Source organism: Glossina fuscipes, unplaced genomic scaffold, assembly GCF_014805625.2.
Source record: "Glossina fuscipes isolate IAEA_lab_2018 unplaced genomic scaffold, Yale_Gfus_2 26, whole genome shotgun sequence".
NCBI classification, from domain to species: domain Eukaryota; kingdom Metazoa; phylum Arthropoda; class Insecta; order Diptera; family Glossinidae; genus Glossina; species Glossina fuscipes.
The window spans coordinates 1,787,697-1,803,534 of NW_023998421.1; the positions used below are offsets into that span (position 1 = coordinate 1,787,697).

Consider the following 15,838-nt stretch of genomic DNA (forward strand, 5'->3'; position numbering starts at 1 on the left):
GCAAAACTATTCTATAATAAAAACTAAAATTGTTTCAAAAATGAGATTAAACAAAGGAAAGAAGATGAAACGTAACTGCAACATAACTTTAAGTCAAATAGAAGAGTGAGGCAGAGAGAGAGAGAGAGAGAGAGAGAGAGAGAGAATTGTATTTGCTTTGGGGAAAATATTGCGTAACTAGGTCTAATAATAATGCCTTTTGCAAAGAAGAGATATATTTTGTTTTATCTTTAAAATAAAATGGATTCGTATAGAAATTTCATTTTCATCATTATCTACTTACCGCCATAATTTCCATGTTCTTAGACATTGCTTTACCTATTAAAAATTGCAATGGTGTTATGGTCAGTATGCAGGCAAACGATCCAATTAATGCACTAATACCCAATTTCAAGTACAATAAATACATGACGACAGCAATCTACAAAAAAGGGAGTGAAAATGCAAAAAGTTCATATCTGATAAAACTCTTCAACAATGTTATCAGAAGATAATGAAATCGAAATTGAAAAACTCTTCTACAATGCATTTGCATCGTGCACAACCAAACATATAATTCTTATGAAATTCTAAAAATCCTCTTAGAAGTCTATATACTTGTAGGATTGTTTTATTGTTTTATTTTTCTTAAGATGAAACATTGAAATTATTAATTAAGTGATAATAAAGTTGCAAAAATAGTATGAAAGAAGCAACTAACCTTTCATTCTATGATCATAAAAACGAATGAAATTTTTAAATCAATGCATCTGTGTAGTAATACACATACAACAGCAGGCTCATACTGCATGTATAAAATTTTAATTCGGATTTTTTCACTTATTTGATTTTACGTACACAGATATCTACCATATATTATAGTATAAGTAAGTTGTGAGTACGGAAATTTTATTTTTTCTATTATTATTATTATTATAACTAATTTAGCCAGATTGGTAAGCAAAGACTAGTATCTGAGGCTGAAAACTCTATTGCACTTAAGATTTCAATCCACGATCATTGAGTTGTTAGTCGAGATCCTTAGCCTACTCTGACACGCGGGCGGATACGTATGAAATATGTTTTTAAACCTAGCACAGCATCGAAAAGATTGAACGAGTTTTATGAAGTTTACAAGCTTCCTGCTGGGGGATTTATTGCTACACTAACCAGCTGTTTGACAAGTATCAGTAATTCCGTTATCTAGTCTGGAAAACCTATTGACAAACTAACAACCCTTTGCGTGGTTGCAAGAATTGAGTGCGTCTCCCTGTTTTAGAAAAACCTTTAGGTTCGCCATATGCCATTCCCATTATGCTATTTTTCACACAAAATCTAATATAAATTCTTCAATCACTAACACTTGCATCTGTCAGGAACAAAAACTGAAAATGCAAAATGACTGATAATGTCGCCCACGAAATGTAAAAAGTCATCTTCTTTTCTTTTGAGCACACCAGCGTATTGTAACAAAGTCCTCCAAGAAGCATTAAAAGCGCTCAACTAACTATTTTCAATACATTTTACTATTTATTTATTTATGCGTTGCTTCTTCTTTAAAAATATTTTTAAATTTGTTTATTTTCAATGATAGTTTCATACATACATTTTTAATCCTTTTTCAATTACGTATTATTGCATCGATCTCAATTTATTTTCAAAAATTTGTTGCAAAAGTTTTTTTTGTTTTCTTTACATTATAAATTTATATTTGTCTGTGCAAAAGTCGTTACTCACTTTTAATGGTATTGCCCATACGTAATGTGCTATCCAAAAGAATGACATTATATTTAATGTATCCTCGGACATTAGGTTTGTAATGGCACCAACATCGTTTACAGCTTAACAGCCAAAACATATTTGATGTTGCAATATGTTGAAAGCAGGACCGAAAGGGGAATATATAAATAAAACGAAATAAATAAATTTATAAATATGAATTTCCAATATGTGCATGCAGTTTATTAAAATATTCGAATTTATTAAAATATTCGAGTTTATTAACTATTCGCGGGAAGTACGCCATTTTCTAATTGAGGCAAAATGTTTTTCTTCTCCAAATCAACAGAATATCGTTTTTTCAATTTCGAATTCGTTGCACAGTATCGTATCATTCATTCAATTTATTCAATATTTGTTAGCGCACTTTCGAAGGGTTACAAAAATTTTAAAATTTCTCTGTCTGTCTGATTACTATGTAGTATCTGTCAGCTCTCCTCGGCTCCTCTCTTTGCTCAAACTCTCAAAAATTGATTACTTTAACCTCATTAAAATTCGAACTCAATATACTCTAAAAACATGTGAACATGTGAACAAATGACATCTAAACAAAGCATACGACTTACCACCATCAGCCTTAACCTTACTATTATCGGTACCTTTGCTCCCTATACTGCAATCATCAGCTTTGTCTGTTGCTTTTGTTGTTGTTGTTGTTGTTGTTGTTGAAACGTTCATTTTCAGCTGCTTATTGTCTTTCGATAATTTACACATGACATTGTCATGGTTGCATTTAAGACTATTTCGACCGGATGCTGTTTCTCTCGTTATGCATGCTGCCCAAGCATTAATTGAAGTGTTGGCATTGTTGATGCATTCGGAATTTAACAGTAACGTTTTACGGTATATTAAACCTTGTAGCGATGTCTTAATGTACAAACCAGTCATATTCAGTATATGGGTAGATGCTTGCGATAATGCACCCTGGGCTAAAGCGGCGAGTAAGACAATCCAGGCAATTGCCCATCCATTCGTCAGCAAATCTAGCCATGTAGCGTGGAAAAATTTTATTTCAGTAGCCATAGCAATCGGTCGACTGTTGTTACTAATGTCGTTATCAGAATTATAATGAATGACGTTCAACAATTGATTATATATTTGAGTAAAGTTGCTGTTACTTGCGTTAACACTATCCATGCTAAAGTTGTTGCTCATTGTTGCTGCATTAATGTACAAATTTAACATAGGTTCAACAGTTGAATTTGTACCGATTATATGATTGCTATCATTATCTGTACTAGCATTGAACCATTCTTTAACATTATTTAAAGCAAATAATGGTTTCTCTGCAGTAATTGATACCTTACCAGGGCCACTAGTGCCATTATTCATTTGTCTTTGCAAAGCGTTGAGATGCAAGTCATACATCACCTCAATATATTGAACAATTTGTTGTATTGCCAATGGGCCAATTATCGAAAATAAATCTCCAAAAAGCTTGAGTAGTCCGCCTAGCATGAATGTACGCCAACTGCTCTTTAAATAACACGACCACAATGAAGGCGTCTTATCGTCATTTTTCTTTAAAACAAGCGACCGGAAAAATAAAAGAAATTTTCATTTTGAGTACTTGAGGTACACAATGCTAAGCGTAGCATAGGTTAGTAAACTTTACACCATCCATGTAGCCTTACTTGCTTTTGGGTCTTTTCGTTTTGTGAAGTCACAAAATCAGAGATAAAAGTGTTTTCTCTATATATTTTAGACCCATTTTAGTCGATAGCCTTTGCAATCTTCTTGACGAAACAATCATACCATAACTACCGAAATTCTGGAATTTTTGGGCAAAAAACAAAATGACATCATCAAGCCGTTAAGAGGACTCGGCAGAGCGATACAAATGGTAGCCGCACGGACAAGATCGGAGCTACTTGGTGTGGTTGTATGGAAATTCACAATCGAGTTTTCTAAATTTTTCTTGTACTATGAAAAACCTATGTAGGTGTGGCAAATATCGTGAAAAAGGAAGCGCTTTTTTTACTGATCAACTTTAGAACCTTTACCTCAATTGCGCGCTTGAATCGCATTAGCTATTGACAACCAATCCGATCAAGTTTTTGTACGTAACCCATTTTTTTCTTCCATTATAGGTCTCTTAGAATTTGAGCCGATTTGCTTTCAAGTCGCGGACGAAACTTCGGTCTAATGCACTTTTTCGCTTTTAATTCATATTGCGCCCAACAAATGATCCCAAACCGTCTTTTGATCAATGATTAGTCCCGCAGTCATATAACAAAATGAAATGGAAAATGACTTCACTTAACTGAGTCAATCAATTGACGGTAGAAAATAAAATTTCGCTACAATTCTCATTTGAAAGCTTTGCTGGTACCCACACAAGGTATTGTTATGCAAGAAAGAGGCCGATGTAATTCGTGATATCGATTTCGATTTATTATAAATTTTACGTACCACCTTCGCGGTTTTATACGTTAACAAGAAAAGATCATAATGTGCACGAGCACTGTCCTCTACTCGCATTTGTCCCAAATGCTCCAGCTCTAAAGGCTTCTTAGAACCCCGCCACAGTAACGGCATTAGCCACCAAAAGAAAGCTTTTGAATAAAATGTTGCTAAAGTGTGCTTATAGCCGATGCGTTCGTAATCTTCGCAATAATCGGAACGATAGCGCTGAAAATAAAATCAAATCAAAATAAATGTGCTTTTATTTCTTATGTTTACTTAAAAAATATTTATTTTAAAAGAAAAAAAAATACCCTTTTTATACCCACCACAGAAGGACAACGATGTACTATACATATATTCCAAGGTGCACATATATGCCAAGCCATGTCTCTCCGTCTATAAGTCTGTGTAACGTGTATTTTTTATACTCTCCTGGTCGAAGGAAAGGAGCATTTCGACTTCAAATTTGATAGAAATACTGAAAGTTATTTCGCGCATGTTGGTATACGAAATACAAACCCGCATTGTAAACTGAACGCAACTCCGCGGAATAATTTTTTCTTAATAATACCGTCGATATGGATTTCAAATAAAAGGACTTAAAGAGTAGAATGCGACAAGCTAGAAGTTAACTTTACATTAATTGTGGTGAACCGCACAACGCGGCGGTTAAATTTTTTCTTAGAAATACCATCCATGTGGGTGTCAAATATAAGGGCTTGGAGAATAGAATGCGAAAAGCTCAATGTGTTAATTCCAAATTAATTACGATGGACGGCAGGACGTGGTAGATTAAATTTTGTTAAAAATACTTTTTAGTGAAGTAAAAGGTGGAAGATAAATTTTATCCCAATCACTTTTTTAAATTTCTTACTTGTTCTGTATATCTGTATATCAAGCAGTTAAGTTTTTGAGATGCCAACAATCTCAAGTTGATCTCAATATTGAAAGCTAACCTTCTCTAGCAATATCTGCAGACGAAAACAATCAAACGTTGTACTGCTAACGTCTAAAATTGATCAAGTATTGAAAATTGAGTTAAAGAAAAAGTTCCCGACTATTTGTCTAAAACATATTTGAAATGTTGCGTAACTCTGGCAAGGCAAAAGTAGGGTGTTGCTCATCATCGCTCTTGAAATTTCATTGTTATAGAAACGACGCCCTCCCTCGCTGAGAGTCTTCAAAAACATTGACATATATCGGCACATTTCAGTTGGCAACATCGCATGGGATCTAAGCATTGCTAACAAAGTCAACTTTGAAACATTTGCAGAAGACTGAATGCCGAAAAGAGTCTTGATAGTGAAAAACTGCAAACGGCCGAATTTTGATCTGCGCTATTGAAGCAAAACAAAATTTAGTTGTTTTTAAAAAAATTAACACCGGACGATGAAAAGTTGATTGTATACAACAATAGTGTGCGAAAAAATCGTAATTCAAAAATGGATGAAGTTGGGCCAACAGTTACAAAGTCCGTGCTGAGTTCACCTAAAACAATACTTGAAATTGGAAAAGCATCACATAGAGTGAGTCGGTTTAACCTCGAAACACGATTCGTCCCAATTCCTACTCTAAGCAACTAATGCGATTAAAGAGCGCAATTGAGGCAAAGCGTGCAGATCTTATTAACAAGAACAGAGCGTGATAACCAGACCATCATATCTTTAATGGAATACAAAATTGTACGAAATTCTGTTTAAGCCAACATATAGTCCAAACCTTCGCCCATCCTTTTGCCACTTCGTTCATTATCTGCGAATGTTTATTAACAGTGTAAATCTGGTTGTAAAAGAGTAAAAATCACTTGGATCAGTCGTCTAGAAATTTCAGAAATTGTAGAGCAATTACATAATATTTTTACCACAAAAACGGCAAAAGGTTATAAATTTTAATAAAAAATCGCTACGGACTTTGATTTACCAAATATAATATTGTCAGACTCACTTGGCATTAGGAACCTATCTAGTGCTTCCTTAATGTAATTGAGTTTCCAAACAGTTTGTTATTCTTATAACTTATGTAAATTTGAAAATCATCTTTTCCTCTCCGAACACTTTTGTTTGCCTACCTTGGAGTGTATTGCGTGAGGCGTATTGATTTGATAATACCCAGAGGAATGCAAGGGAGAACTCATTTCAAAACAAAATAAGATTGAAACTTGTAATGCTACCGAGAGACAAATACGCGCTTACGACTTGTAAAAAAACTTTGCAATTTTAATACTTTGTCTATAATTAACTGAGTGTTTATGTTCATTTTTCTTTTTAGTTATCGCTACAGTTTCCATCCTGAAATTCGTCATTACGATTGTAAAATTCGCATCAAATATTTATCTTATAAAGTGTTCGTATTACGTGCACGACTACATCAGAAAATTGTATGGCAAGGACCACTTTAGCTAATCCCCTAATGTCCCTTGCAAGCAAACCGCCTCATCACCGAGAACAGAGGTAAAACTAAAACTAAAAACGGTATAATTATGTATACGTGTTATGAAAAGAATAACACAAGCAACAAACAACAAAACATGTAAATTTCACTGCCAACGTAGCGGAAAAAACTCAATAGCTAAGTATTTTTCCGCTGCTTAACTTAAATGTAAAGCTCATTCGGACTCATTTATTATTCCAAGTGCTCAACTTAATGCAAAGCGGGAAATTTTAAAATTTCATACAAATGCATCGCTCTACAATACATTTTTACCTAGACATTGCATTTTTGCGCGGTTGCAATTTGCTTTTGATAATAGAGAAAGAGAGGCCCATAGCCAAGAGTTAATATTAAATCCTAGAGGCTCTCTGCAAGACAGAAATTAAAATTTCATAAAAAACTGGCAAAAAAAAAAAATGTTTATATTTTTTTTCTTCATTATTTTCGTTTACTGGAAATAACCGAATAATACATAAGCATACCATTCATAATAAAGAAAGAAATTCATTAAAAAGGCTGATGCAAGTTGCAGTCGAACTACCTTCGCAAGCCATTAAATAATCGAATTTAGGGAAAAATAGTAATTTAAATAACAAACTTAAAAGCGACATTATCTAGAAGAAGCATTTCAAATCCCGAACAACATCAGCTCGAGAAAGAACAACGCCATGGAATTACATACATAGAAGTCGTATGCGTTCGTTTCCGTTTGTTAATAGCATGCAATAAAGGTAAACAATTAAAGCAAACATTTTAAAGTTTTTAGTATATTTTTAGGATTATTTCAATTTCTCACGGCTCACGTCAATTTTGGCAAGTTAGCATGCGATAAAGGTAAGCAATTAAAGCAAACGTTTGAAAGTTTTTAGTATACTTTTAGGGATATTTCCGTTTCTCACATCTCACGTCAATTTTTACAAGTTTTCACTTTCATTGCCGTTTTAAGGAATGCTCTAGAGTTGCAAGGCATTAATTAAGACAACCTATACTTGTAGAATTTCCTGTAAAATTAATATCAAATGATTGGCCCACTCAAGCTAAATGGCGTGCCCATAAAATTCATCCCAAAACTAATGAAGATTTTGTATTTATTTCTTTTTATGCAAAACAAAAACGGAAGCTAATATTGTTTTTGGAATTTTTTATTTTTGCCTACAAATTTATTCTTAACTGCAGTAGTGCTGTTCGCAGATGTATTCCACTTGTTCTTCTCAAGTGTTTATATATTAATTGAGGTTAAGCAGTACTTTGGCGGTTTATCGTAAAGCAGTAGAAAGGAAACTAAAAATATTCGCTTAATACCTACCTATACCTAAAAAACGTGGCAAAGGTATAATACGCAAAAAAAGCATACACACACGCACACACACACAAACTACTGCATATCCATATGTCAAGATAATAGCGTTGTTCTCACGTTATAATTTGCTATTCATCGACAGCACTTTAATAACACAACACGGTATACCAAAATATGGGCGAAAAGCACACACAGTTACATGCATAAATAATAAACCAAATCCCAGTCCTCGAGCAAATCGCATCCTTCTGTTTTATCATTTTTGCTTTATTTCTGCTTGAGTATCTATATCTCATCCGTATCTTGTATCGCACATAAATCTCTGTTGTGCATAGTTGTTAAAGGGAGATGGAGAAAAAGGGATTTAGCTTGAATCGTAATTGTCGTTGTTTATTTATGGAAGCGATTTTGTTTTCGAAGCTGCTTTTCTTACACTATTACATAAACCAATCTCACACAAAACGGAGTAAGCGAAGTAACTCATAATAAGCCAAACGAATAAAGTACCACATGTTCCTGTAAATATCAACAAAATACGAATAAACGAAAAATTTAAAAGAATGAAAGAAAGGCAAACGTTCACTTCTCAAGGTGGGTTTGAGTTTTCGTCACGTTTGGTAGCGAATATTACTTCGGATTCGTGATTTCTGTTCACCTAAAGGTAAAATACCTAAGGGATTTAACAATTTCTTTACGTAACTCAAGTAAGCTTTGATATAAAGATGTCGATTCCAAGTTTCTAAGTTATAGGTGAGCATTTCCTGCTTTGCGCTGAATGTTTTCCATTTTTTAACATGATCAGTCACTCAGCGGAGGATATCTCCTATTCGTCTAACATAGTCAGAAGGAAGGAGCGAAAGAAAAAGATATGGGGTTGGTGACGAGCGTAACCTGAGCGTGAGCGTGGGCGTGTGCCCAATGGACAAGTACTACCTGCCTTTACCGACTGAGCACTCGTCATATCGTCATATAAAAAATTCCTAGGCCCCATTTTATTTGTAATACTAAAGAAATTACGTAAGCTTGGCAATTGATTTAGCCATGCTCTATAGTCCGTCCGTGCCTACGTTTGTTTAATGACTATAAATCAATTGTGATAAAAGGGTATTAAGTTTGTGCTGTGGCCAGAGTTGATTGAGTTAGACCTTTCCATTGAAAATAATTTTCCGAATCAATCCAAGCCTATCTCTTCATCCCACACACTAAAATTTAGTTTCAAACCCAATTGAAAATGAATTGAATGGAAAAATTTGAACGGCCAGTACCCATAGAACATCCTATTTTAAAAAAGCAGTTTTATGAATAAAAAGAAACCTCTTTGCCATAGGTAAGGTCTAGTTTTTAGCATTTTATGATAAAAATTGATGCACATACAGAATAGTGATAATGATCCGCAAGCAGAATGATGCTGAAAGTGGGTGAAAGAGAAGCATTAAGAAAAAAAGTATCGAGATTTCATTTGTTTTTCTTTTTGCATCTCTTTTCAGCAGAAAGACGGTATAAACGACTCGACCGCAGTCAAATATAATTTTCTTGCGTCTTTTTTTTATTGATTTTCTGGCATTTGTCAAAAGAAACCATTATCTGCTTATTTCTTATTAGTTATTCTTATTTAGTTTCCTAATAAAGCTAATGCAAGTTTACATCTGTCAGGTATGCAATTGATAAATACATAGATGTTTATTAATTAAATTTTTTTAAATAAAATTTATAAATTTAACATTAGTGTTATACCTTTATGCAATTTTGTTTCTCCTTTAATCAAACGTTGTAAAGCACTCACCTCTTTATAGACAGTAAAGCCATCGATAAATCCAATACTCAATACACAGAGAGCAGAAAATGTTTGTAGAGAGGATTCCAATTCCCAAACGGATTCGTAGCAAATAATTTCAACCAATTCGTAAATGCGTAAAATAAATATTAATGTAGACATCGTGCAGCTAACGTACAAAAATTCTGAAAATTAAAAAAACATTTATGCAAAGTTTAGCTGTTTTCACGATTACTTTCACTTACCCACTGACTTTTTCAACTCAACAACCCGATGATACCACATTAACATAAGCGTTAAGCTTATGGCTGCCCAGGCATTTGCCAGCGTCGTTTTACCAATCACAATGGTAATATGATCCGTGCGTTTATTTGCTTCCAACCGTTGAAATTCGGGATAAGACGAATTATTATCGCTATTAACCGATGAAGTAATATTTACATTATCCGGTTCAACGATAATTAGGGCACGTATTAATTCTATCGAATTAATAGCCAATAAAATGATAGCCACAGCAGCTCGCACATTATGAAATGTTAACAATGACTTATGACACCTACCAGTTAAAAGAATGTGATATACAAAATATTATTATTACCAGCTGTTATTATAATTAATTTCGTCAAAGGAATAATTTCAAAAATTAAAGTCTTATAGCACCACCATCTGAGACTGTCGACTACATTAAAAGATCAGTATAGCACTTGATAAACCCAAAAAAAAGGAACACAGGAACACGGAATAATGAAAAGTTTTTTTTTTTTTTGTTGATTAAAAAGTTGTAGTCGATAACTGAATAGACTACACCATTTGCCTAATGCAATACTCCACTTAGTTTTGTCATAAACTAACAAAAACTAGATTCTGTTGTTCTACATAAAAGCTTACTTTCATAGGGAAAGTTGCGAAGGACGGGTCGAACAACAAATTTATATATCAAATCATTACTTTGAGAACCCAGCTCATCTGATAAACTTAATACACCTTTTCCACAAATTATGTATGATGGATTATGTAAAACTAAATTTGAGTAATATTTCGCGGTTAGAAACAAAAAATTCCCTAATTTTTAATTAGTCCTTAGCATAAGCAGAAGCGATGTAGGGAACAACATTCACGCCACTCTATTTAACAATGGTAAGAAGCTGTTATACACGAAGGAGATTATTTGCCCAACGCGAAAACGCTCTAAAAATATCTATATATATTAAAAGATGTGTACAATTTTTGTAATTTTTGTAAATAAAACAAATATTAATTAAATTCTCTCTTGCGTTATATTAAAAACTATTTGTTCTCTAAGTGATGATGACCACAACATACGAGACCTTTTTAATGTATTGGAAGTGTTAAGAGCAATTCCTACATGCATTGAAGTTCGCAGATAATTACACCTACAAAACAGTCGGTTCATCACCTCAAAATGGAAGCCTCAGAGCGAAACATCCTTTTGCGACGGCGTCCAAAAATTCACTAATCTTCTTGCCAGATCGTCGTATACGCCTCGCTTAGTAAATTACCTGAACTAATTTTCTTCTAGTCTAACACAGACATTGTGGATCCCAAGCAATACATGACTTTGAGCAATCCCAAGGACATGTTGACAATTATTTCCTACACTTTTGTCCTCATGAGAGGAAGAGTGCAATTACCAATTGCTGGCAAAGCCGTTTGCACTTTTGCCATCTTCACCGAGGACCAAGACACAAAAGGTTTATTTGTTTTTTTTTTAGACCACGAGTTAATTTCTTTTAGGTATCTTTCTGTCCTACAGCACTAGTGCTACGGGACATATTAATTTTGTACAAATGCAAGTAACATTTAGGGGGAATTAAAGCCGGTGCTTGCGGATGAATTCAAAAACTTTTCGTAAATGGATTTAAACTGCCTGTCGACCAGCGCCACTGAGGTTCGTCCATCTATTTCGGAATTCCGCCTATAGATCGCTCTTTCTGAGATTTTGACCAAATTTGTTGCACTCGCGTAGTTTAATCCATGGACTAATCTGGTTGAAAATTAATTACATTGTGCATCACTCCCTATCTAAAGCCTTATTTTGGGCGGGTCACTAAATAGATTTGGGCCCATATGCCTATGCTCCTACGAGAAATAAGCCCTTTTATAACAAAAATTTCTAGTTTTTAATACTTCAAGGTGACGTCCGTACAAGAAGTCTTATGAAAAGTACGATTCTATATAGCAAGGAAGTGTAATTTTTAGTACTATGTGAACAAAATAGGGGCACAATATTGATAAAAAGATTTTTGATAAGAAAATGCTAAATTTGGACCAAGTCAGTTCTCATTCTGTGCGCTTCCTCTCAACTAAGGGTTCCTATGAAAGGTTAACCTTTATGTGGAGACAAGATGTAATTTTTTAAAAATTTATCGCAAAAATTAGACGAAACGGTGTAGGTATGTTTAATTGTCGTCTTTGTTCGGCTCCGCTGTTACTATTTGTTTTTATTAATTTATTTCATTTTAGTTTCGTTTTGTTCTTATTATTGATTTTTATATATATGGGAGTTTTTGTTTCGAGGAGCGAAGATATTGTGAGAGACTCATTGTCGCTTTATGTTTTGCGGTCAGTCTTAGGAAGCAATACTCATTCAGAGAGAATCGCACACATTCTTTTCAAACTCTCAATTGATAAAATATAAGTTTATTTAAGACACTAATTTCCGATGAACAGCAGTGCAATGTGAGCTTGTGTCTGCCAATAAGTAGGCGATGCTGTCTATGTATGTGAGAATACATTTCCTTTTCAAACCATCAATTGAGATTTTCCTTTTTAATTGAAACGAGACAATTATGGTAAAACGTTTAAACAAGTCAACGGAAATATCGAATGCACACATAGTATTATAGACGAGGTCGACTTGCAGATACCTGTCATCTAGATCCGTCTCCTATAATCCTTAAACAAGCAGAACTTGTTAGCTCACGCTTTGTTAAACAACACAGAGCGCATCCCTTTGACGACATACTGTGTGGAATAAAATTTTGTTTTTTATATCGTTGGCTTAACCCTAAACTGAATTCTTATATGTTTAATACATCTTTCCATCTTTTCATGAAAAGGAGGTAAAAATAGTATGCAATGCCAAGACATTCAACAAGAGTATGCAGTCAAATTTATGAATAGCCATTAGTTGATTAAGTTTCCATTTACGTTGCGGTCCATTATTAATAAAAGGAAAATGATTTTAATTTTTGTCTCTTTTATGCCGTCTTTCAAGCCACGATATCAGCATGAGAAAAATTTCCATTGTTCAGTAGTGCGCAGTTATTTCCTTGAAGCTTATAAAGCGGAAACCCACGATTTGTACGGCCTTTATAATAAGCAAGAATTAAAAGCCACAATACGGTTTCGAATGAATATTAATTCTGTTAAAATTCATTTAAAAAAAACCAATGAACTAAGAGAATGCATGGATTGTCATTGCAAGGATAATCAATTCATTTATTCGTATACATTAAATTCGGCTGCAATAGCTATTCCGTTGAATTCGATAAACTGTTGGCTATAGGCTTAGCGGGAGGAAAATGGTATTGAAACTAAAAAATCTGTAAGTAACTAAATAGACGAAAAAACCACAAAAATATATAGCGGGGTGTGGACAAAATAATGTAAGCGTTATATGATAGAGTACCATCTTCTTGCTGCTAAATGATGCGGTGCGTATATGTATACGTGCCAAGCCTCGTAGGCACTCATTGTACACTTTGTGCTTGGGAAGGGTGAAACGCTTAATTTCTCAGACTTCGCTGGTGCTCGGTTAGCAAGAGCGCCTGCGGCAAAATGAGTTGAAGTGTTCAATGTTTCACGAGCGGCAGTATCCACGACAACGACAGCAAACACAAAACGTGGTAAAATATCACATATGAGAAGGAAACTGAATTTGCTTGGGAGTTGATCAGAAGATCGCCCTTTAGTATATAGATGGATTGTAAAGTGACATTAACGACTAAAAGCGTTACTTTAAATGCGACATCGGCAATGCGCTACCACTGAAGAGACTCATAACATATCAACTTTGCTGACAAGGAAATACTTTTAATCCATGCGCTTCTCCAGTCACAATAAGGCTATAAACCATAGCCTATTTCCATATGGGGTAGATATAAGTTTAAGTGAGTCCCAAAAGTCCCGACCTAGATCCCTTAGTGCAAAACGCTAATATTGCATCTACAAAAATGCAACATCGCAGACAAAGCAATGTAAAACGTGCTCCAGTGGAGACCTTACGGATCAAGCATTATTTTTGTGCTCATCACCGAAGGACGAGGGATATATTCATTTTGCGAAAACGTTTGCAACGCCCAGAAGAAAGTTTCGCAGACCCCATAAGGTATTCATATTCTTGATCAGCATCAAATTCGGAATCGTCCGTCCGTCTGTCCGACTGTGTAATGTCTATTTTAAGCATTTTCCTGGCCGCAAAAATCAAGCAATCGAGTCGGCTGACGACTTCGCCATTTTGTACTCTTTGGAAACTGTATATGTGATGATGTTAACTAAAACAAAATGTAAAAAACTCCCGATTTCAAGATGACAACTAAATACTTCAGTGATTCATAGAAGCTGAGACATTTTGAATACTCCCTCGCTATAAATATTCTTTTCGCTAATTGTTTTTGCTTCAATTTACATGTGAAACTCTTTTTGAATAATGTTAAATGTGGAATATATTTCGTTCGGTGGTAACCGAATCTCTTATACCCGTTACACCGTTATACTAAACAGACAAAATATGTGAAAAATCTAATTTTTCATATTCCGTAATATGCAGCGGACGCGATAGATTTTTTTCGATTTTCAAAACAAAAATTTTTGTCGAACTGTCGCGTGTGGGCGTTACAGACGCGTTCTTGGAGAAATTCTTTTGCAAATTTGTTGACGATGTCCTCATTTTCGCTAGCGAGAGAACGTTTACCACAAACACTACACAGTTGCGCAGATAGACAGGATGATCAGACGAATGGACAGACTTTTGTACACTTATCTGCTACATTTTATTAATAATGAGCAAAAACCAACTTTATATTCCTTTCGAAAGAGAGAGGTGCACTCAGTTTACGTTTCTGCTGTGGACGTGTCCTTCGACCGGTTTGGTACATTTTCAATTCCAACCTGTATGCAAGAACTTCCAAAGTGTCTGCCAAATTCGAGGTCGATAACTTCATTTTTTCGGCCGCAGAGTGTTTACAACGAGCATTACACAGTCAGACGGACATGCTTTAATTTACAATCTGATGCCGTCATCGTTCGATGATGGATATAAAAATATAATTCACTACAATATTCATTCTTTTATTTAAATTTGAGTTTGAGTTGAAAAAATCGCTATTTTTTTTATTAACTTTGTGTTAATCTTAGAAGTTTTTAATCTACCGTGTGTACATACATATTGTGTTATATATTGCAGTAATGAACGTTCAAGTTTTGATACTTAATTATCAGTTGGCAGGTGAATATATGAATATAAGGACATCTGTACATCTCTCGTTGTACAATTTTATCAATATGTTTACAGACCATTAAAAATCTACAAAATACAATGAATGCATTTTTTTGATTATTTTAAAAAATACTGAACAAAAAATTTTCCTTGCCTTGCCGATGAAAACAAATATAATAAAATCCATATTTTACATTCATTTTTCGATGGAGTCTGAAACATTTACAATTTACAAATATCAATTGTTTACCGTTTTTCACGACTAAAGACTAAAAAGTAATTAATAAAGTTTTTTTTTTTTTTTTTATTGTTTCAATTTTTTTCTCGTCTCAAAAGCGAAAGGAATTTCCTAAAATTGTATACAGGACAATGCAGCGCCTAGTGTCGCTTCTATGTGTACATGCTTGTATACATTTCATTGAACATTCATCGAATTTATTGTCTCGTTTCTCCCTCTCTGCAAAAAGTGTACGCTTACAGCGCGCACCATAGTGCTTACAATGCTATTCTTGCCCAGTCGTAGCAGTAGTAGTAGTAGTAAAAGTAGTAGTAGTAGTAGTAGCAACAGTACTGGTATCCAGTCAACCAAAAATTAACTCTCGCGTTGCAGCCGTTACAACAGTGAAATGATAGTTTTTACCGGAAAATAAGCAACGCTAATAAATATATATTTCTGTAGCACCACGAAATGCATGACATTTTTTTCGCA

At 34.3% G+C, this 15,838-nt stretch overlaps 1 protein-coding gene across 5 annotated transcripts in view; it reads right to left on the minus strand.

Annotated features, from left to right (window-relative positions):
* LOC119635272 (ATP-binding cassette sub-family C member Sur) overlaps positions 1-15,838 on the minus strand; it is a 53,131-nt gene that overhangs the window by 30,992 nt on the left and 6,301 nt on the right. For 4 of the 5 annotated variants that reach the window (XM_038029988.1, XM_038029986.1, XM_038029989.1 and 1 more), the window contains exons 2-7: positions 9,914-10,224; positions 9,678-9,853; positions 4,171-4,389; positions 2,325-3,279; positions 1,717-1,820; positions 284-421 (exon numbers count right to left, since the gene is read on the minus strand). In XM_038029988.1, coding sequence (XP_037885916.1) covers positions 284-421; positions 1,717-1,820; positions 2,325-3,279; positions 4,171-4,389; positions 9,678-9,853; positions 9,914-10,224 — 1,903 coding nt within the window. The remainder of the gene's footprint in view (positions 1-283; positions 422-1,716; positions 1,821-2,324; positions 3,280-4,170; positions 4,390-9,677; positions 9,854-9,913; positions 10,225-15,838) is intronic. The other variant, XM_038029987.1, reaches the window with a different exon arrangement.